Below are 24,004 nucleotides of genomic sequence, written 5' to 3' on the forward strand. Positions count from 1 at the left end.
AACAAAGCATCAAGAATTAAAGTTATTTTAAGATTTTTGTGCTTTGGGGGGAGAACAATGTATACATCTTACATACCTCAGTAGCAAACTGTTGCAATCCACCAATATTAATTGGTCCCTCTTCAGTGGCATATAAATTGCATCCACCTACACAAAGATCAGAAGTTGGACATACCATTCCACAGGTCAGACCAAGTGGGTTATCAGAAAAAATCATCTTAGCAGCTCCATAATAGTTCTGCAAAAATAAAATAAAATAAAATTTTCTTACGTAACAATGTACCTTTTAAACACTCAAATTATGACCTATTTTTTTCTATTAGATTATTGGATTGAAAATCAAGATATGTATAAGATGCAGAGGTTATAATACTGTTTACCATCAGAAGCTATAAATCAATTATTGGCAAAGTAATATATAGGAGTATTCAATATACATCATATTAATAAATGAATATTTTTGGTATTCGAAATTTAAAATATGAATGTTCTGTAACTATTTTTCTTTAACAAGGCATCTAACTCTATCCTGCTATAAATATTTCTTTACAGTTTTAACAAAGGTATTTAAGTAGATTGCTTGAACAAGCTTAAAATCTAAATCTTAAGAAAAAAAAAAAAGATTATGCTCAGGTTATCCAGGTTATCCTCCATTTAACTAAATTAAAAGCAACCAGGGCTCTATTTCCCTTCATTTCATCTGGCCTGTCCATGGATACCATGTACTGTGACACTCTTTGTTGACTATCGTCCTTCAGTAACTTCCTATTAACCAAATATGCAGACGAAACTCATTATACAGGACCAAACCTTAACAAGTTCATCCTTAATCACTTCCTTCCACACATTTGACTATTATAGATTAGCTTAGAATCCTTTACATTTCATTAAGAATTTTTGGGGACTTCCCTGGTGGCGCAGTGGTGAAGAATCCGCCTGCCAATGCAGGGGACACAGGTTCGATCCCTGGTCCGGTAAGATCCCACATGCCACGGAGCAACTAAGCCTGTGCGCCACAACTACTGAGCCTGTGCTCTAGAGCCCGTGAGCCACAACAACTGAAGACCATGCGCCTAGAGCCTGTACTCCGCAACATGAGAAGCCACCACAATGAGAAGCCCGCGCACCACAACAAAGAGTAGCCCCCACTCGCCGCAACTAGAGAAAGCCTGCGGGCAGCAATGAAGACCCAATGCAGCCATGAATAAATAAATAAATAATTGATTTAAAAAAATCTTTAAAAAATGATTTTTGGACTAAAAAGAGAATTGCCATATGACCCAGCAATCCCACTACTGGGCATATATCCTGAGAAAAACATGAGTCATGTACCACAATGTTCATTGCAGAACTATTTACAATAGCCAGGACATGGAAGCAACATTAAGTGTCCATCGACAGATGAATGGATAAAGAAGATGTGGCACATGTATACAATGGAATATTAACTACTCAGCCAGAAAAAGCAACGAAATTGAGTTATTTGTAGTGAGGTGGATGGACGTAGAGTCTGTCATACAGAGTGAAGTCAGAAAGAGAAAAACAAATACTGTATGCTAACACATATATATGGAATCTAAAAAAAAAAAAAATTGTTTTGATGAACCTCGGGGCAGGACAGGAATAAAGACACAGACGTAGAGAATGGACTTGAGGACATGGGAAGGGGGAAGGGTAAGCTGCGACCAAGTGAGAGAGTAACATTGACATATATACACTACCAAATGTATAATAGATAGCTAGCGGGAAGCAGCTGCAGAGCACAGGGAGATCAGTTCCGTGCCTTGTGACCACCTAGAGGGGTGGGATAAGGAGGGTGGGAGGGAGATGCAAGAGGGAGGGGATATGGGGATATACCTATGCATATAGCTGATTCACTTTGTTACAACACTGTAAAGCAATTATACTCCAATAAAGATGTTAAAAAAATTATTTTTGGAACCCGACTTTTTCATAAATTATACGACTACATCATCATTTACTAAATAATAAATAATAAGTTGAATATTTCAGAAGCATGTTTTCATCTAATGAAAATTAAATTATTGGGCCTGACCAGTATTCCTCAAAGCTGTCAAGTATTTTGTCAAAAATAAGGAAAATTTTGAGAAACTGTAACAATCAAGAGGTCCCTAAGGAGATGTGACAACTAAATGTAATCTGTTATTTTGGACAGGATCCTGGATCAGAAAAAGGGCATAAGGTGAAAACAGAGGAAATCTGAAGAAACTATAAACTTTAGTTAATAATAATATATTAATAATGTTTCATTAATTGTAACAAATGTGCTATACAATGTTAGATGTTAATAGTAGGTGAAACTTTGTATGGAAATTCTCTGTACCATCTTCACAATTTTTTAGTAAATATAAAAATGCTCTAAAAATACTTTTTAAAAAAGAGATGGTAGAATGTATTTAACAATATGAAACAAATTCATTTATTTTTCTTTTGGCTTTTGTTTAAAGTACTTTGAAGGTCTTCAAAAACACATACATTGCTTCCATAACTAACTTCAATGATAAATACAAATTCCTATATAAAATACTGATGATAATAAACAACAACAATCATCTTTACTATTTATTGACTCTTTACTACATTCCTAGAACTTTACTAGGTCTTTATTTAAGTTTTAACACCAATCATCTTATATAAGATGTCCAGCACTAAATAAAAAATTTCTAGGCATAAGAAAAGACAGAATTAAATCCCTGATAATCAGAAAACCAAATAAATAAATGAAGCAGACCCACAGGTGATCCAGAAAGTAAAGTTAGCAGATGAAAACTTTAAATTAATTTTAATAAAAATTCAGTCTAAAAAGACACACAAAATAGATAAAACAATAAAAATATAATTAGAATATTGTAATCTGTTAAAAAAGAATCAAACTGACATTCCATAACAGTAAAACATTTTAAAATAGATCTAAATGCATGGTTTTAACAGCATTCATGGTGGTTTAACAGTATTTCTCTTATTCTCAGATCTGTCTCTCCACTCCATTTCTGTGCTTACCACCTTATTTCAGGCACTCAAACCTCTGTCTGGGAAAAGGAAATCATTGTGCAATGTTGGTGGTAATGTTAATTGGTGTAGCCACTGTGGAAAACAGTATTGAGGTTCTTCAAAAAACCAAAAACAGAACTACCATGTGGTTCAGCCATTCCACTCCTGGGCATATATCTGAAGAAAACGAAAACACTAATTTGAAGGGTTACATGCACCCCATGTTCATAGCAGCATTATTTACAAAAGCCAGGATGTGGAGGCAACCCAGATGTCCATCAACGGATGAATGGATAAAGAAGATATAGTATACAATGGAGTATTGCTCAATGGAGTATTGGTCTTCTTAGAAACCAACAGTCACAACTGACACATGTAAATGTTTCTTCAGTACATTTGGAAGCCGAATGACTTTTTGGCCAACCCAGTATGTTCAACTGATTTTTAAAAGGGTTCCAAGACAATTCAATAGGTAAAGAACATTCTCTTCAACAAGTGATACTGTAATAACCAAATTCCACATGCCAAAGAATTAAGCTGAAACTCTACCTTACACCGTACATAAAAGTTAACTAAAAATGGATGATAGATCTAAATTTTAGAGCTAAATTTATAAAACTCTTAGAAGACAACACAGGAGCAAATCTTCATGACCTTGGATTAGGCAATGGTTTTTAGATATGACAACAATGCACAAGCAACAGCAAAAATATAGATAAATTGGATTTCATCAAAATTAAAAGGACGCCACCAGAAAAGTTAAAAGAAAACCAGAACAGGAGAAAACCATACATAATAAGAAATTTGCATCTTGAATATGTGAAGAATATCTACAACTCACTAATAACAAACAAATAGCCAATTAAAACGAGCAAAGTATTAGTATAAACATTTCTCCAGAAACATACAAATGGCCAACAAGCATAAGAAATGACATTCAACATCATCTATCAGAGAAATGCTAGCCAAAATGACAATGAAATATCACTTCTCACCTGCTTAGTGGGCTATAGTTGAAAAGACATACAGTGAAAAGTGTTGGCAGGGATGTGAAGAAATTGGAACTCTCATAGGCTACTGATGGGATTGGAAAATGATGTGGCTGCTTTAAAAAATAGTTTGGCAGTTCCTCATAAATTTTAAAAGGAAAGTTACCATGAGATTCAGCAATTTAACTCTTCAGTGTACACCCAAGAAAATTCACAACATATATCTATGCAAAACTTTGTACACTAATGTCCATAGCAGTATTATTCCTAATGGCTAAAATGAAAACAACTCAACTGGCCATCAACTGATGAAAGGCTAAAAAAAAATGTTGTATATCCATATAATTGATGTTATTTGGCAATAAAAAGAAATGAAGTAATGATAAATGCTACGACATGGCTGAACCTTGAAAATATTATGCTAAGTGAAAGAAGCCATTCACAAAAGCCTACATATTATATGATTCCATTTATAGAAAATATGTAGAATAGGCAAAACTAAAGAGACAAAGCAGATTGATAATTGCCTATGACTGGGGGTCTGAAACGAAATGGAAAACAGCTGCAAATGGGTATACAGTTTCATTTTGGGATGATAAAAATATGCTCAATTTGATTGTGGTAACGATTGTAACTCTGCAAATTTATTCACCATCACTTAACTGTGCACTTTACATTGGCAAATTGTATGGGATATGAATTATATCTCAATAAAGCTGTTATTTTAAAAAGTACACTTACAGGACTGGGAATTATATAGGCAATGTGTAAGGCAATAAAAAAATCATTCTTGTAGAAAATAAAATTTTTTTATAAAGGGATATTTGAATAAGACTGCTAAATTAGATGCAAAACTGGACAATATCCTAGAAGGCAATAAAACATCACTTTTGGAGTTATATTTCCTACTGAATGGAAATAATTTGCATCTCTACTGTACACAAATCTAAAAGTAAAGATGTAAACTTGCAGTCTAAAATTTTAATTAATGTTACAAATTAATAGTTCTTTTTCCTAAAAATTAAATAATACTTAGGTGTCACCTTGTATTTACTTACAAAATGCTTTAGTATGATAATGGTAAACAAATACAGACATCTCATTGGTCGTTGGTCTGGTTTTGGATAATTTTGCCTAATAGTAGTAAACATGAAACAAACTGTTCATAATGAACAGTTACGAACTTAAAATTAATTGGTCTACTCCTAAGCAAACTTCTTTAGTTCCTACTTAAGCCCATTGATCCACTAACTCAGCACCTGCAATTAAGCAAGCAGTTAATCACTGCCGAGAAAATCTCAAAGTCATTGTCAGTATTCTTTCCTCATCTTACTTGACACATCAGGAACGTCTGACATGACTGATTAACAAATATTTACTGACTCACTGACTAAAAAATCCTATTGCATAATTAGAAGTTTTTATAATATAAAAAGAGTATCATAGCAAAAAATGTCAATTGCAGATAACTTTAAAGGATATTTGAGGAAAAAAAATGCAGAAAGAATATAATCTACTTAAACACCTAAGGATCTTTCCACAAGAATACTGATTGTTTTATGAGCCCCAAATTAGTTTCAAGACTGCACATTAAATAATGACAGAAGAAGAGAAAGAGATACATATTTTTTAATGCAACAAATAAAACATTTAAAATTACACTTATGGCTCACAATATGCTACTGCTGTCAAACTTACTAGGGCCTGATCTATCACAGCCTATCATTGACAATAAAACTGTCTAGTAATTCTTCAGCACTCTCATAACTCCAAGTGTAACCCTTACATCAAAATAAAATCATAGGAGGCTATAAAATTTTTTTAAATTAATAAGAATTACTGAATGTTTCTTAAATTACAAAAATCACCATGACAATTTTTTTAAAGGCAAATTTACGTTCCCTGATATCAAAATGATTTGCTATCGGAGTAAGAAGTCATTTCAGGCTAAGGTTTAGAATCAGTTTTAAAATTGGTGGCATTCAAAATGACTCTGGAGGTGACAGACCTAAGAGATGAGAGGGAATGCCATACAGTCATTGTAGATTGAAATGAGTAAATAATCAGAAAAGTTCAAAATATGTCTTGGCATAATGACTTGGCAGTTTGGCTAGAGTAGTTCATTCATCCACTTAGGAAATGATTATTAGGAGATGTATTTGGAAAATATGTTTGGACCAAATTATGGAGAATCTTCACTGTCAACTTAAAGGTTTGGTATTTAATTGAAGTTTTTTAATAGAAGGGTGCCAGTACTAAGGGACTAAGTAGGAAGACTACTGTATAGATGATGTGGAAATTCTCAGAAAGGGAGTGGAAATACAGGGAATTTGAAGAAGAAACAATTTAAACCTAAAAAACGGAAAGCACTGGCATATATCACAGAATATAGAAACATGGTTTTGAAAATGGGCTAAGCCAACATTAAGCAACTATTCAGAAGTCACCTTTGCAATTGACCTCTTACAAATAATTTTGAAGAAACAGTAGATAACTCCATGTGTAGAGATCTGGGTACTCAGAGTCAAAGACATTCAGAAACCTGTTAGAAAGGAAACACTTCCTCAACTCTTCCCATCAAGAACGTCAAGATCAATATCAATTATTTCTCTCATAGTAAGTGGGAAGATTTCTTGAGCCCTCCTTCTAAACTAGAGTTTTGACTCCTATTCTGTGAGCTCTTAAACCTTTCTAAAAGTAAAGGCTATAAAATTTAAATTTAGAAGGGTACTTTAAAGACAACCCAGCAGTCTCCTTCTAGAAAATACACAACCACTTCAACTGGTTTCTTCACGTTATTCAATCAGTCACAAGTATTTTAGTCTTCTACTGTGTGAAAGAAAAAATGTACAGGGCTATGTTAGGAGGGATAGAAAATAAATATCTGATCTTTTGTGCACAGATTTATTTTATATATAAAGGATGATGACTTTTACCCTTCTTTAAACAAAAATCTAAAAGACAAAAATGATGTTTGATATGTTTGCTGTTTTTATCTCAACACAAAAGAACAGGCATTGACTGTTATCCCGTCCATTAACTTACCCAGTGTCTTGTTGGTGCTGAATTTTCTATTACTCATTGGGATTTTTAAAGCATATTCTAAGGTACAACTTGTGCCATTTACGTGAGTTAATTTTAAGATAACTTCAACTTTTATTCTTTGTTTTTCATTTTAAAGTTATAGCTTGAAACTTCATTAGTGTCATCCCTCTACAATTTAATGATTCTTAAAGTCATTATCAAGAAACACGAAAAACTCACAAGCCAGCTATTCTCTCATATGGTATAACTATTTTAACAAATAGTTCTATCATATTCAGGCCTTCATGTCACTGCAGCATTATCAATACAGCTGGTGGATTTATTTTAAAGTGTTCTTCCTTCTTCCAATGAGTGTTTTCACAGATGGAAGCACCCTTCCAAGATAAACTCCAATCTGTTGCATTTAAAAAATACTTGGGCTAAACTTCAATAAGTTTGCATGTGTGAGAAGGGTGAATTAACATTACTTGTATTTCTGGATTGAGCTATATAATGGTGAGTGTCATGATGTACACTAGTTGAATAGAAAATATCTCTAGTAGCACATACAAAAGTATAGGCAAAAGGACATCTCTCTGGCACTCACCATCCCTCAATAAACAATCTATGTATCTTCACATATTTGGCAAAGGAGAGGTAGGGATATATCACGAACAGAATACACAAAAATTCCCGCCCTCACAGTACTCACATTCTTGTAGAGACAAGTGGAGATGGAAGAATAGATTTGGATGTTTTTATTCTGAAAATCCTCCCTTCATACCACATACACTAAATTTTACAACATTTTTACATGAGTAGACTTTAGAACTATGAATTTATTTTAGTCTCAATGTGTAAGGAAATAAAAAAATAATTATTGTAGAAAATAAAGTTTTTATCTGACCTTGAGACGCTAAACTAGAAAACACACGTTCAAGTGTGCGCACGCACGCACACACACACACACACACACACACACACACACACACACAGGCTTCTGAGCCATATGCTCCTGGATTTGAATCATGCTTATACCATATGATTGGAGGAAAATGTAATTTCTCTCAGCCTCAGTTTCATCACCTAAGAAATACAGATCAAAATTCCTTCTTAATTAGTCATATTTATGTTAAATATTGTTTAAATACTTGACATAGATAAGATGCCTAGTACATTATGGAGCATAGGGCAGATTTAATGAATTTAAGTACCCACCCCTTCCCCTAGGCTTTTTCTCCCTAAAAAGGTTTTCTTAACATGTTAATTCTAAGAGTTTAACATTTTAACACTTATTAAAGAAAATTCATGTTAGGAAGTAGAAGACAGCAAAAAAGAGCAAAAAGTACAGAAAGAAAAATTATCATCAATCTACTAGGTCATAAAAAAGAAATGGCATGGAGGCATGTAAGTAGAGGCATAATAATTTATATACATTATAGAAATGTAAAAATGTCACTTTTGCTTCTCCAATTTTCTGCACCCTATCCACCTTTCTCTATTAAATTGACCTGAGAACATATAATATTACCCAACTTAGTTAAGATAACTTAGTGTGTATGTGCAAATGTACTCAATTCACTAATCATCCCGTATTTACGAACATCTACTCTGTGAGAGGTCTTTTGGTAAGCACTAGATACGAATGAAGAATCAGTATTTTTGCTCTAGATTGTTCCGGTTAAATGGAATACAATTATCATCTATACCAATATCCATCCTATTCATACCATATATCATTGTTCAAATAACATTTCCTTTAAAAAGCTTTATCAATTTTTCACCATTTTCCAACCAGAAGCATAATGCAGGTATGTCCTTTCTTTGAACTACACCTTTTCAACCACTGTATTTGTTAATATAAATTACGATAGTTGTATATTTTTCTGATGTGTCTTTTATTAATTTTTTAAAATTTCAGAAACCATGACTAATCTATAATCTTTGCCTCTAAGCAAGTAGTAGAATATTAGAAACTCAATTAATGAGCATTTCTCTTTTAATATCAAAAATAAACATTTAGGCAAAATTCAAAAAGTGTAAAGTACTTCACAGTTTTGAATGATCATTTTAAAGTAAATAATGTGAATATCTGTTGTGAAAACTAACAAGCCCACTTTATCCAGAGAAAATAATAAAATGTGCAATAGATTTTATAAGAAATTTACAAAGGTATAATATTTTTCATTCTTAGAGAGAGATTAAGAAGCACAGAAATAAACAATAGAACATAAGATTATTTCATTTAGTGTATGCTAGAATTTGCATATAGTAATTTACCATAATTCATGATATAATTTCTTCAAGGAGATAGGATGCCTTTCTACATCTAAAGTGCAATGCAAATATAGAAACACATATGTTAGAGTCATGATCATAATGTTAGAATGATCATTAAAGCTAAGAAAAAAAATGTAGCAGTAGAAATCTACAAGTATCATTTATAAATATTACATAACTTGAAAGCAAATAGAAATATTTTAATTTGAGAAATTATTGAAGGTGAAGTAAAATTAACATTGATAGAAACCTCTATTTATAAACTACATAAAAATGCTAAAAGATTTTTCTCTAATTTTATATTATAAATTTTATTTTTTACTGAGATTATTTTTCCTTACAACCCAACTAAACTGTACATCTTTTTAAAAGTAACCAGAATTCTGGCTTAAATTTGATTCTTTATACTTAAACAAAAATATACACACATTCTATACTAAAAGGGCATTTGATGTCTAAAAGTTTGAACTAGAAATTTAGGAACTGGTTGTATTCTTGCACTTCATATGTCCCTCTCTTCTGAAAGACTTTACACTAAAAACAAAGCTATATCACATGAGCTGCCTACTCAGCAAATAATTGAGAATTGTGTCATCTCGGATATAAGTTAAATATACTGGTTACTAATATTTGGCTACAAAAAGAAAATCTGTGGAGGTTTTGTTGTTGTTTCTTTGTTCTTTAAAAATCTTTTGTTATTGAAAAGGGCAAAAAAGTACAAGTCAATCAAGTTTTTGGCCAAGTTTTAAAAATAAATTTATATTTTCAATAACAAATATATATAATAGCTAAAAAAAAAAAAAAAAAAAAAACCTGAAGGTAAGAAAGAGCTCAAATAATCTCACTCCAAATCATCTTACCCCAAACAAGATTTAAAACAACAAACTCAGTGACTGTTGTTGAACATTATATATGATAATAACTTGACAGAATTAGAACTAGACTATAATTTAACACTCCTATTTTCTTCTATTCAAGCAAAATAAAGTCAGACTATTTTATGAAGGTTTGCTCTTCACTGACAGAAATGAGAGATTTCTTAACTGACAGGGTGTTTTGGTGTCTAGCATAGTGTGTTATTATATATGGCTCATAAAACCAGCTGTCAGTTACAATCTGTACAGTGGGTACAAATAGATTTATCAGAAAAGTCTCCTTTCCAAGTGCATTAATTTAAACGCAAACTACTTTCAAAATTATAATTAGCCTTGATTATAATAATTTACTTAAAAATCTTCAATTTATCAAAGTAGTTGTCTAAAAATGAAACCCAAATTTCTTTAAGATGACGTCTACTGTGTTATACATTTTGCCCACTCTTCAATATATTAATACTACTTATAAAACTCTGTCAGGATAGCAAATGTGTTACTTATTTAGCTCTTTATATTTTAATACTGACTTATAAATATACATACTTCATTCATATAAATAGTGTAGTGTGATGCAAACAAAAGCACACTCAACAAGAAAATGTACACTCAGGAAATCCAGTTACATTATCAAGTGGTTCTGTGATCTGGGATAAATCATTTAACCTTGCTGGATTTCAAATTTCTTCTCCATATAATGGGATGGTTAGTTAGATTAAAATTCCATTTGTCTAGATTCTGTTACACTGAATTTTACTTATTAATAATGACAAATATTCTAAGTAGTATCTCATGTGTTTATATAGATGTTTCTTTGTCTTGATTATACTAAAGAAAAAAGCCGTAATTTCAGTTTAATTTACATATACATATATAGAATATAAATCATTGTTCTGTATAAAAAAATTAATTTTTAAAATATATTTACAATAGCATATGTTTAAATGTTTCCAAACATACACACAACCACAAACAGTGTGGCTTTACCTGTCTCATATAAAATTGGCTTCATATGTACAATGAATATCTCTTCTCATTTAGTTGTATTACTTTTAGATTTTATATTGCTTATATTTTGTAATGGATTGACTAATAATGCTTTGTGTTATAGGTTTGCAGAACTAAATATTAATCTTTTGAAGCAAATACGAAGAAAAGTAGTTAATGTTACATGTGTTGGCTGTGATTAAAAGTAAAAATGTAACCTTTTAAAGGCCCAAAGACATATACTATAAAACAGAAACAGGGCAGACTTTGCATAAGCATTAATGATTCAATAGACAATTTAACATCCATCTATCTTTTCCAGTACAATGCATTACAAAAGAGGGGACATTTTGACAATATTATAGTCCTTTGTCTTTAGCACTAGTAAATTTAGCATTCTATCATTTGCTAGACTCAAAACTGAGATGCTATATATTACAGGCTGAATTCCAGAAAATTTAATGTTATACCAACTGATAAATGAATGAGGTAAGATAAGCATACATTTGCATTAATAAATTTAAATTAATATATTAGAGTCCAAACACAGTGTTCAATAATTATTTTATAGAGCATCTTTCCATTTCATAAAACTAATTTTGCATGTTGAGAAAAGTTAGGATATTCTGAAAATATATATACTATCAGGGGAATAAATATAGAATTAAATATATGATAGATGTGGCATTTCAGAATAGTGGGAAATGTATTATTCAACAGATTTGGAACTATTCGTTACTTAGAAAAAAAAAAGGCTGAATCTTTCTCTCATCCTTTATACCAAAATAAAAACTCAGAATAAGGCCTGCACATGTTACTCTGTAACCCCTTAGCTTTATTTTATTTTACTATTGAATTTTAATTTATTACTTTTATTAAAATTATACATTCTGGGACTTCTCTGGTGGTACAGTGGTAAAGAATCTGCCTCCCAATGCAGGGGATGCAGGTTCCATCCCTGGTCAGGAAACTAAGATCCCACATGCTGCAGGGCAACTAAGCCCACGTGCCACAAACTACAGAGTCCATGCTCTCTGGAGCCTGAGCCACAACTACAGAGAGAAATCCCATATGCCACAACTAGAGAGAAGTCCATGTGCTGCAACGAAAGATCCTGCATGCTGCAACTAAGACCCAACACAGCCAAAAAATAAATAAATAAAATAAATAAATATTTTTAAAAATATACATGATCATTGTAGAAGTAAAATAATAAGGACATTTATAAGAAAAATGTTAATAACCTCTTCACCCTGCCCTCAACCTCAATCAACTGAGGAATATAAAGTTTAAGTTATTTCCTTCTATGTCACTTTTAGCTTATATATAAATTAGAATTTTTTTCTAAAGATAGTGTTATGTTATTCATATTAATATGCAACTTACTTTTTTCATTTAATAGGGATATCTCTCTAGATCAACAAATATAATAATAATGCATAGCCTCATAACATTCCATAATATAAATATAATCTAATAGATTTATCAATTTTCCTAATGATGGATGGCACTATAATTGTCTCAAGTTTTTGCTACATCAAACAATGCTATGATTGGTATAATAAATACTATTGTACATATGCCATTAAATGGTCATACTTTTATTTCTCTAGGAAGAACAGATAGCAAGCAGTGCTAGTACAACAGTATACATATTTGAAATTTTCAAATACATTACTACTGTATGAGACTTCTTGCTTCCTTTCTGCTAAATAGCATAGGAGGTTATTTAACTTTTTAACTTTAAAAATATGATGAGAGGGCTTCCCTGGTGGAGCAGTGGTTGAGAGTCCGCCTGCCAATGCAGGGGACACGGGTTTCTGCCCCAGTCCGGGAAGATCCCACATGCCACTGAGCGGCTAGGCCCATGAGCCATGGCCGCTGAGCCTGCGCATCCAGAGCCTGTGCTCCGCAACGGGAGAGGCCACAACAGTGAGAGGCCCGCATACCGCAAAAAAATATATATATATGATGAGAGAAAACTGGTGTCCCACCCTTTGATTTACATCTTTCTGGCTAATATGGAAGTAGGATATCTCTAATATGGCCATTAATCATCTGCATGACCTCTTCTTTAATGTTTATAACTTTTGCCCATGCATACACAGGGTCAGGGTATTTTTTCTCATTTAAATTTTTAGGAACTCTGATTTAATAGAGAAGTTACCACTTAGCCTAAACATGCAGAGCAAAAAAAATGTTCACTTGGTTTCAAGTTTGGTTAGATTTTATTTTAAAATACATTTTAAAATGTGTGTAGTAAAATTTTCTCTCACATATTTCACAGCTTCAAAATTATCCTTAAATCTTTTTCTTTTTATATTTAAAAATTTAGTCCACCTAAATTTTATCTTAGATGGCCTGATGAAGGGTTCTAAAAGTAAAGTAAAAATTTTGTCAGAACCACTTTTCAAAGAACTCATCATTTTCCACTGAATTAAAATGTCCTCTTCATTATAATTATGTTCTCTTACTTACTTGCTTCTATTTACAGACTTTCATCAGTTCCAGAAATGTGCATTCCTATACCAACTCTCTATTATCTTGACTATAGTAGCTTTATAGTGAGTATCAATATCTGATGGCAAATCTTTCTGTCTTTTTTTTCAACAGTTTCTTCCATATGTCTCCTCAATTACTATTCCAGTATTTACTAATAAAAATGTGGGTTTCAATCATTCTAGACTACCCACTAGATCTTAAATATTTATAGCACTTTTCCACATATATTGAGAAATAGTTAGCTACTATGACTCTTCTCATTTAAAAAGTTAAAATTATAGGTAAAATATGTTTTTTTTTTTTTTTTTCAGTATGCGGGCCTCTCACTGTTGTGTCCTCTCCCGTCGTGGAGCACAGGCTCCGGACGTGCAGGCTTAGCGGCCATGGCTCACGGGCCTAGCCGCTCTGCGGCATGTGGGATCTTCCCAGACCGGGGCACGAACCCGTGTCCCCTGAATCGGCAGGCGGACTCTCAACCACTGCGCCACCAGGGAAGCCCTAAAATATGTTTTAAAAAGTCACTGTGAACGCATCCATGAGCTTTCATGTCCAGGGACTGAAAATAACAAGGCAGTAAGCAGAGAAATAAGTGGAACCATCTTAAAGGCATTCGTCAAACCAGGTGAAAAAGGCTTTCGTTTTCAGGGCCTTTGAGAATATAGCAAATATAAATTCCTTCTAAAGAAACATGTCTTCATTGCTGTCCTCAAAGAACTTCCACAGATAAAGCCTCAAAGAAAATGAGCAACCAGAGTTAAAAAATAATAATAAAAAAATTAAAATTAAAAAAATATATTAAACATACAGGGAAACAAAACACTATGAGTGGAGCCAGTAGACATCACAGACAATATAATCAGGCTCACAAATACTTTAGATAGTGGAATTCTCAGAGTACAAAAATAAGTAATTTTATCTGTTTTAAAAAATTAAAGATAGGCTTGAAAAATAAATAAAAAGCTACCAGATTTTTTTTTAATGTAAAAAAAAGGACTCATAGAAATGAAAGATAAAATTGTAACTCCAAACTCAGTGGAGCATTTTAACAACATGTTTGAAATTGGTGAAGAAAGTATTAGTAAACCTGAAAGTAGAATTGAAGAAAATGATCTAAGATGTAACCCCCAAAAAACAGAGATGAAAGTTTAAAAAATAAATTGAGTCACTGAGACTAAAGTAAGAATGTTTAACATATATCTAATGAGAGCTCCATAAAGCAAGGCAAAGACAATGAGAAATCCCTGCAAATGATGAAAGACATCAATCCACAGATTCAAGAATCACAAGGAAAACCAAGCAAAATAAATAAAACAAAATCCAGACTTAGATAAATCACTGTAAAACTGTTGAACACTAAAGATAAAAAGATCTTTAAATCAACTCCCCTCCAAAGACATTATGACTCTCAAATGAGCAATAACTAGGCTGCTGGTGACTTTCCAATAGCACCAATGCATGACCAAAGACACTAAAATGATATTGTCTGAGAAATGAAAAAAAATAATAACTGCCAACCCAGAATTTTATACATAGTCAAACTATTTTTCAAGAGTTACAAAATGTATAAACAGTTTCAGAAACAAAAAGAGTTGGTCAACACCATACCCTTACTGAATAAAGATTTAAAGTATTTATTCTAAGCAAAAGTAAACTGATTTCCCATGGAAATCTCAACATGGAAAAAAAAACTGAAGAAAATAGGCAAAAATTTGAAAAAAGCTAATCCAATACTGGCTAATGAAGCATTAACAATACTACTGATCAAGTTTTAAAAGGATAGAATTATTACATTATGAGATAGGGAGGGGCTAATTAGAATTACAGTACCTTAGTCTATGCCACAAGATCCACTCATATTAGGTCCCCAAATGGCACAGACTCAGAGTATTTAGCTTGTTATAAAATTTAGAATACAATCAGTCCTAGAAAAAAAATACATCTTTCACATTACTCAAAAATTGGCATCTCAACTGTAAGGGAAACTGACGGACAAGTTCAGAACTACTTATTTAAACCAAATGGCAGATTTAACTCTGAAGGATAATGGCTTGTTAGTCCTCTTGGAGCATCACATAGAAATTTTAAAAGCTGTGTTCCCTTGAACATAATCTTATGGCAGGTAGGTAAATTTCTGTCAGTTTTCTTGGGATGGATATAGGTGCTCACCCTATCATCTGGCAATAAAAGTGAAGGAACTAGCCTTGTGTACCAAAGAAAACCTGAAATCTCATCACTACATTTTGTTTTATTTATACAAAATATTCATATTTTTTAAATTACTGAGTAATAAATTATGGACTTCCTAATACTTTTTTTTCATCTGCTTACTTCTCTTTCATAATAGTGGGAGAAAGCCCAATTGGCTTAAATAATAGGTTATGTATTGGGACATTAGTTTCTAGGCAATGGGGAGCCACTGAGCTTTTTGAACAAGGGTGTAATGTAATTAGAGTTACGATTTTAAAAAATTATTCTGAAAATGATCCACATGTTATTTGATAAGGGTATGAACCACTTAGCCATTGAAATTGAAAAGCAAACCCAAAAGGAGGATGGACTAAATCTATTGATTGCATTTGTGCTTTGTAACCTTTGTGCATGTGTGTGCATATGCACACACACACATATATCAAGACAACATATTTAAATAAAAATATTGTTATCAAGAATATTTATCAATAAATTCTGCTGGTTAAATTGTGTTGCTCCTCTGACTTCTTGTTACTTTCAATAGGAATCTACGATAAAGAAGAGTCTTTTATTTTACATTGACTCATTTCGTCAGTTTTTTTTCTAATGTATATTATTAAATTTATCTAGATATAAAAGTCACAAAATCTAAGTACACAGATTATGTAAAGCATGCACATCTGTGGAAAAACCAAAGCTTTACAACTTAATATAAAATTTAGAAAGAGAAAATAACTATTGTTTGAAATAAAGCATCATGAAATGAGAAACATTTTTTAAGTCATTTTTCACTAAATTTATAGATTGACCTTATGCATACTGTTTTTTCAAAAGAGAACTACTGGGCTTCCCTGGTGGAGCAGTGGTTGAGAGTCCGCCTGCCGATGCAGGGGACATGGGTTCGTGCCCCGTTCCGGGAAGATCCCACATGCTGCGGAGCAGCTAGGCCCGTGATCCATGGCCGCTGAGCCTGCGTGTCCGGAGCCCGTGCTCCACAACGAGAGAGGCCACAACAGTGAGAGGCCCGCGTACCGCAAAAAAAAAAAAAAGAAAAAGAAAAAAAAGAAAACTATCAAAAAACATAACCTAGTGTTCACAGTTTGATTAATCTGAAACGTGTACTCCCGATTGAGAGATACAATTGCAAACAACAGCCTGCACGAACGAAGGAGAGAAAAACTGACTGAGGAGGTACGATAGAATTGAGTGTACCTTTGGAAACTAGAGCTGTAATCCAGTTTGTAAGAAAGTAAAGCATGGAAGTACTGGCCTAAACTCCACTGAATCACAGAAACCTAACACAATACAACACAAGTGACATCCTTTTCTCAAAAAGGCACAAGGTTCATTGAGTTGGGTGATTCAATTACCCTCTCAACCTGGAAAGAACTCCCCTCCTGATTTGAAGTCCACTGGCAAAGCAATGTGGGACAGCCTACATTGTACACAGCTGGTAAATAGCTAAAAAGCTGCAGGCTTTAAAGTACAAGTATCTCTGACCTTTCATGATTGGAGCAATGATTCTTCAATAAAATACTACTTACAACAGAGTTCCTTAAAAGTCTGCAAAAGATTACATTTTCAATTAAATACCTCCAAATATCTTCTCTTCATACGGAAATCTGTTTAAATAAATACCGAAGTGCAATGCTTCATCAGGTAGTAAAGAATTAATGAAACAACATTTTTCCTAAAATAGAAATGATTCTAACCTTGTTTAGACACTTTATAAACTTTTCAAAGAATATCGTTATTCGCATTTTTTCTTTTTTTAATAAACTTTTGTAGACCTTAAATGAATGTGCTATACACTAATTAGAATCACAAAATCAATCAAGACAGTGTGGTACTGGCACAAAAACAGAAAGATAGATCAATGGAACAGGATAGAAAGCCCAGAGATAAACCCACACACATATGGTCAACTTATCTTTGATAAAGGAGGCAGGAATGTACAGTGGAGAAAGGACAGCCTCTTCAATAAGTGGTGCTGGGAAAACTGGACAGGGACATGTAACAGTATGAGATTAGGTCATTCCCTAACACCATGCACAAAAATAAGCTCAAAATGGATTAAAGACCTAAATGTAAGGCCAGAAACTATCAAACTCTTAGAGGAAAACATAGGCAGAACACTCTATGACATAAATCACAGCAAGATCCTATTGGACCCACCTCCTAGAGAAATGGAAATAAAAACAAAGATAAACAAATGGGACCTAATGAAACTTCAAAGCTTTTGCACAGCAAAGGAAACCATAAACAAGACCAAAAGACAACCCTCAGAATGGGAGAAAATATTTGCAAATGAAGCAACTGACAAAGGATTAATCTCCAAAATTTATAAACAGCTCATGCAGCTCAATAGCAAAAAAACAAACAACCCAATCCAAAAATGGGCAGAAGACTTAAATAGGCATTTCTCCAAAGAAGATATACAGACTGCCAACAAACACATGAAAGAATGCTCAACATCATTAATCATTAGAGAAATGCAAATCAAAACTACAATGAGATATCATCTCACACCAGTCAGAATGGCCATCATCAAGAAATCTAGAAACAATAAATGCTTGAGAGGGTGTGGAGAAAAGGGAACACTCTTGCACTGCTGGTGGGAATGTGAATTGGTACAGCCACTATGGAGAACAGTATGGAGGTTCCTTAAAAAACTAAAAATAGAACTACCATATGACCCAGCAATCCCACTACTAGGCATATACCCTGAGAAAACCATAATTCAAAAAGAGACATGTACCAAAATGTTCACTGCAGCTCTATTCACAATAGCCCGGAGATGGAAACAACCCAAGTGTCCATCATCGGATGAATGGATAAAGAAGATGTGGCACATATATACAATGGAATATTACTCAGCCATAAAAAGAAACGAAACTGAGCTATTTGTAATGAGGTGGATAGACCTAGAGTCTGTCATACAGAGTGAAGTAAGTCAGAAAGAGAAAGACAAATACCGTATGCTAATACATATATATGGAATTTAAGAAAAAAAAATGTCATGAAGAACTTAGGGGTAAAACAGGAATAGAGACACAGACCTACTGGGGGTGGGCTTGGGGATATGGGGGGGGCTGTGACGGGGCGGGGGAGAGGCATGGACGTGTATACACTGCCGGCCGTGGGGTGGATGGTTGGTGGGGGGTGGCCGCATGGCGCGGGGGGATCGGCTCGGTGCTTTGTGGCCACCTGGAGGGGTGGGATGAGGAGGGTGTGAGGGAGGGAGACGCAGGAGGGAGGGGATGTGGTAACAGATGTATATGTATGACTGACTCACTTTGTTGTAAAGCAGAGACTAATAAAAAAAAAAGAAAGAAAAAAAAAGAATCACAAAATCACTACTGAATTATAGAATATCTAAGGAAAATTTAGCTAGCATCGATCATAATTCTAGTATCTCCTCAAGCATGAAGCCAAGAATACTACTACCTTAGATATAATTTTAGCCAAAACACTTTCTACTTCAAATTTTGGACATTTTGTTTTACTCCTTTTCTCATGAGGTTATTATTAAATAAATGAGATTTCATGCATACATTTCACATAAATTATTCATTCTCACATACAAGACACAGATCCTGTGACGGTAAATGTTTGGGATACTACAATAGTATCTCTTTTCAGATTTCATCTCATTTACAACACAAACATAAATCATTGATGATTTCCTACTATCTACAGAATTAAGTCTCAAATATTGAGCATAGAATTAAACTATTTTCATGACCTAATCCCAACCTAATTGTCTGGTCTCTTTCCCATCACTCTTCTTCATGTAATCTAGGCTTCATTTTAGCTACACTGAATTTATTATATTTCTCCAAATATGCCACGTATATACCCATATTCTTGCTTTTTCATATTCTGAATACTCTTCCTGAACTGCATGGATTGCAGCACTAACCATATTGCATTATGGCTAGGTTTATGTGTTGCGTCATTTTTTAATGTATCTGGCTTTGCTTATAGATTATGAATTTCCAAAAGGCAAGGTCATAGCAGAGATCCTTTCTTACCGAGTACCTGTCACTGTGTTTGGTAGATAGTAGGTGTTCAATGAATAATACCAGCTACAAAAAAAGTAATCACTTGTATAGTATTTACCATATTGAATGAATAGGGAAGTTAATCATTCCACATCAACAAAATATTTGTTGAATAATTACCATATTAGAGATTTTTTTCACATACAAATATCATTTAGTTTATACCATAATCCTGTAAGACAGATGCTACCTTTCTTTCATAAATGAAGATAAAGAAATAAGTAATTTTCCCTGTGTTCACAAGCATTCAATCTAAAAATTCAACCTGGACTTCAAATCCTAAAAAAACTGACCATGTAGATTAATACCATGTCCTATACCTAAGTAATAACCTCTAATTCTTTTGAAATCCTAAAGCTATATAAATTTATAATTTTTCTCCTACAATATTTTTTAAATCATTGACATATTGAGAAATGATCTTTATATATTAAAAGGTACCTGGTAGTTGAAGGGGCACTTTACTGGATTTTTGCAGCATTTTAGAACATAAGTGTTAAACCCTGTGAAAGGAGGGATTTGCTACATCTTTACGGGAAGATTCCTTCTGCTTTTGCTCAGTTAAAAGATAAGATACTTGGCTAAGAGCTTGTAATCTTCCTTTCACAAACAAAAGATACTATTAATTAATTATTCAATCAATAAACCATTCTCTTAGTGAATAAAAATTAGGCTTAGCCTTACATTGATTTAAAAAAAAACCAAAAACTAAAAGATCAAAATTCCTTTTTTTTCTACTCATGCCCATAAAAGTCTGTTTTATACTTTTACATTGTTGGGGGGGGTTTGGTTACAACTCTATCAGTCTCTATGAATTATTCCAAATCTTAAACAAATTCCCTTGATTTGTTTCAATGTGCTAGAGTTAATACCAAAGCACATTTTAAAACAAAGATACGGGCTTCCGTGGTGGTGCAGTGGTTGAGAGTCCGCCTGCCGATGCAGGGGGACACGGGTTCGTGGCCCGGTCCGGGAAGATCCCACATGCCGCGGAGCGGCTAGGCCCGTGAGCCATGGCCGCTGAGCCTGCGCGTCCGGAGCCTGTGCTCCGCAGTGGGAGATGCCACAACAGTGAGAGGCCCGCGTACCGCAAAAAAAAAAACAAAAAAAACAAAAAAAAAAACAAAGATACCTCACAAATTTGAATGTGTTTTGATAATCAATGACAGTTCCTATCTATAAGCATTTAGCAAGTCTAAGCTAGAATAAATCTAGCTTAGAGTAAATGCTTTGTATTAAAAAATGACTAATTTCAACACGAACTAATTTTTAAGACAATAAACAGTGAATATGCATTTCACAATAATCATATAATAAACTGAGAGAGACTAATTAATAAAATGTGCCACATTTTCACAGGCCTATAGAAATCATATTTTTAATACTTTAACCTAATTTACTAAGACAAGCTTTATGCTTTAATCATGGTCATAATAGATAGAGAACAAGATCAAAGGCTGTTATTAATTTTCACTTGCAGAACTGAATCCAAATTTACCTTGTTTGAGATACTTGTGATGAACGATTTAATATCTAGATTAGTTGGACAGCTCTTCTGACAGGGGGCATCTGCACATTTCAGGCATCTAGGGAATAAAATAACTGAATTAAAGAAACTATAAAGTAAGTGAGATAATAGTCTATATATTCTCTACCCTATACCCATTCAGAGTTAGTGTCTAGTAAGAACAAATAAAATTATACTATTTTTAGATACAAAAATGTTTTAAGCAATAAACATAGAGTACTTGTGTTTCACTTTTTGCACACCTCCTAAGGGGTATGAAATGGCACCACTGAGGCTAATAACTGCCCTTTCTCTTGGTGTTCCTCCTAGAGTTTAAGAAGATCATACTTATTTAAGATACATCATTCATCCATCCATTTACTAAATCAGTCTTATTTGGATCCCTCACTACACTGATAATGCTTAGAGAATGGAGTCTTTTATGATAAAAGTTTTGTAGGCCTTTTACACCACAATTATTATACAAACACAAAAGTAAAGTCTCTCTTTTTACCACTTGTAAATTCCTTTCTTCCTCCATTCATCCCTCCCACTTTTCCACCCACCTCTCCTCCCAGCCTTCTTCTTGCCCTGCCATCATCCCTCCCTCCCTCCCTCCCTCTCTCCCTCCTCCAATTTTCTGATGTCTTTTAACCTACACATTATTCACATGGCAATTGGGCTTTGCAGTAGATGCCTCAATGCATAGACCAGATCTACCCCCTTTCAGACTGAAGCATTTATTCCTCCAGCTGCTGTGCCCTCACCTGAAGAGAACAGGCTGAACCAAGGTCATGCCCCCTTTCCAGCCACAGCCAGTTTCCAATCAATCACAGGTCAGTGAGGGGAGGTAGAGGCCCAGTCTCCTTGCCCCCACTTGGGGAACAGGTCTGCAGGGATCTACTGCAGCCTTTATTGTAGCTATGTCTGTCCAATCCTGATTCCTTCACTCTTGTACAGATGTGGATCTTCTAATAAACTTCCCACATACTAATCTCATATCAGAATCTGCCTTCTGCGGAAATGACCAGAAACATGTTCAAACTTCAGTGTTCCTAAGAACCGCCTGGGAAGCTTGATAAATGTCATAATTTCCACAGAGAAGCCCCTCCTGAGTCTGAGTTATTGGCCTCGGAATCTGCATTTTGGAAAGGTGATTCTGATAAACATGGTTGGAGGCACACAGTGAGAATCACAGTTCTATAATTACTACTTTAGGACTGAAACCACTGGTTAGAATGGTCTTTAATTTGTACATTCATATACGTATTTGTGTATTCATTCGATAAATATTTAATGAGCCCTTGTTACATGGCAGAACCTGGGATATGAGATTATAAAAGTGATGAACAAGACCACCATGGTCCTGCTCTCATGGAACTTAAAGTTTGGAGGAAGTTCAGACATATAAAAGGCACTTGTAGTGGTCAGTGTAGTCAATGTGAATTTGGGTAAAAACAGCATGCTAAGGGAGCATATAAGAGGAACAGTAGTCCTGGAGGGAGAGAGTCAGGCAAAGCGTATTGGGAACAATAACACTTAAAGGGATGACTGAAGAATGAGTGGGCGTTAGGGAAGCAAAGGAGGGTGGGATTTGGAGTGCAGCGTCACTCAAGAAAATGACAAAGGATAAAAACAGTACGTGCCAAGGCCTGGAGAGAAAAAACATCAGAGGGTAGGTGAACTAATGGAATCTGGTGTGGCATAAAGTGAAAGTGGAAGTAGTGAAAAATTAAGCTGGTGATCTGAAATTTAACATAGACCATTGTCACATCTGTCAGAAGATGAGAATTCTCTGAGAATTTCATTGAGAATGAGTCCCATGTTGCTCAGTGACAAAGGTCACTAGCTGGCTCATTTTCTATCCACTTCCATGTGTAAAGATGTTGGTTCATTTCCTTTAAGAAAACAATACCGGTCTCCTTGTCATTCTTTTATGAGTCAGAGAGTCCTCTTCATTGTCTGAACCAATTTCTCAGTACCTAATTAATATCTTGTTTTTAAATCTGATCTCTTCTCTCTGGTTTGTGCCCTTAGCCTTCTCTCTAAATTAAATTTTACACAATGAGTACCGAAGGCTTTTCATAATCAATTGTCCTCTCTGAAATGCAGTCATTAAACCTCTCCCCTATCATTTCACTAAATGCCATTGTTAGATTCACATTTATAATTTAGTTGAATTCCTATCTTCTTATACTTACGTTTTTTTTTTTTTTTCCCTAAAACACTGTCACTGAGTTTAAAAAGAATTTCTTAGAAGTATGATCAGTAGGACAACAATCCAAAAAGAAAACAAAGCATGGTCTATTTGGTCCTTGATGTTGAAACAAGGTGATACTTATATGTGTTATCTTCACGTGGATAAATATGTTGTACATTAATAGTGGTTTGAAAGGATTTCTTATTATGTGGTAAAATAAAGTAGCTAAAATAAAAATAGCTATAAAATAATATGCAATCTTAAATGTCTTCTGATTTGTAAAAAAGTCATTTTGACAATTTTTTAAATATCTGCCACTCCATAAGAATAAAGCAACAAAAATACTTGTTATGATAGATAAAGATATAGATAAATAG

The 24,004-nt window shown here is 33.8% G+C and overlaps 1 protein-coding gene across 2 annotated transcripts in view; it reads right to left on the reverse strand.

Annotated features, from left to right (window-relative positions):
• DPYD (dihydropyrimidine dehydrogenase) overlaps positions 1-24,004 on the reverse strand; it is an 817,544-nt gene that overhangs the window by 599,076 nt on the left and 194,464 nt on the right. The window contains exons 4-5 of one of the 2 annotated variants that reach the window (XM_082616442.1): positions 21,419-21,506; positions 77-238 (exon numbers count right to left, since the gene is read on the reverse strand). In XM_082616442.1, the coding sequence (XP_082472568.1) occupies positions 77-238; positions 21,419-21,506 (250 nt within the window). The remainder of the gene's footprint in view (positions 1-76; positions 239-21,418; positions 21,507-24,004) is intronic. The other variant, XM_082616443.1, reaches the window with a different exon arrangement.

Source organism: Mesoplodon mirus (assembly GCF_964341445.2).
Source record: "Mesoplodon mirus genome assembly, chromosome: 3".
Taxonomy (NCBI): domain Eukaryota; kingdom Metazoa; phylum Chordata; class Mammalia; order Artiodactyla; family Ziphiidae; genus Mesoplodon; species Mesoplodon mirus.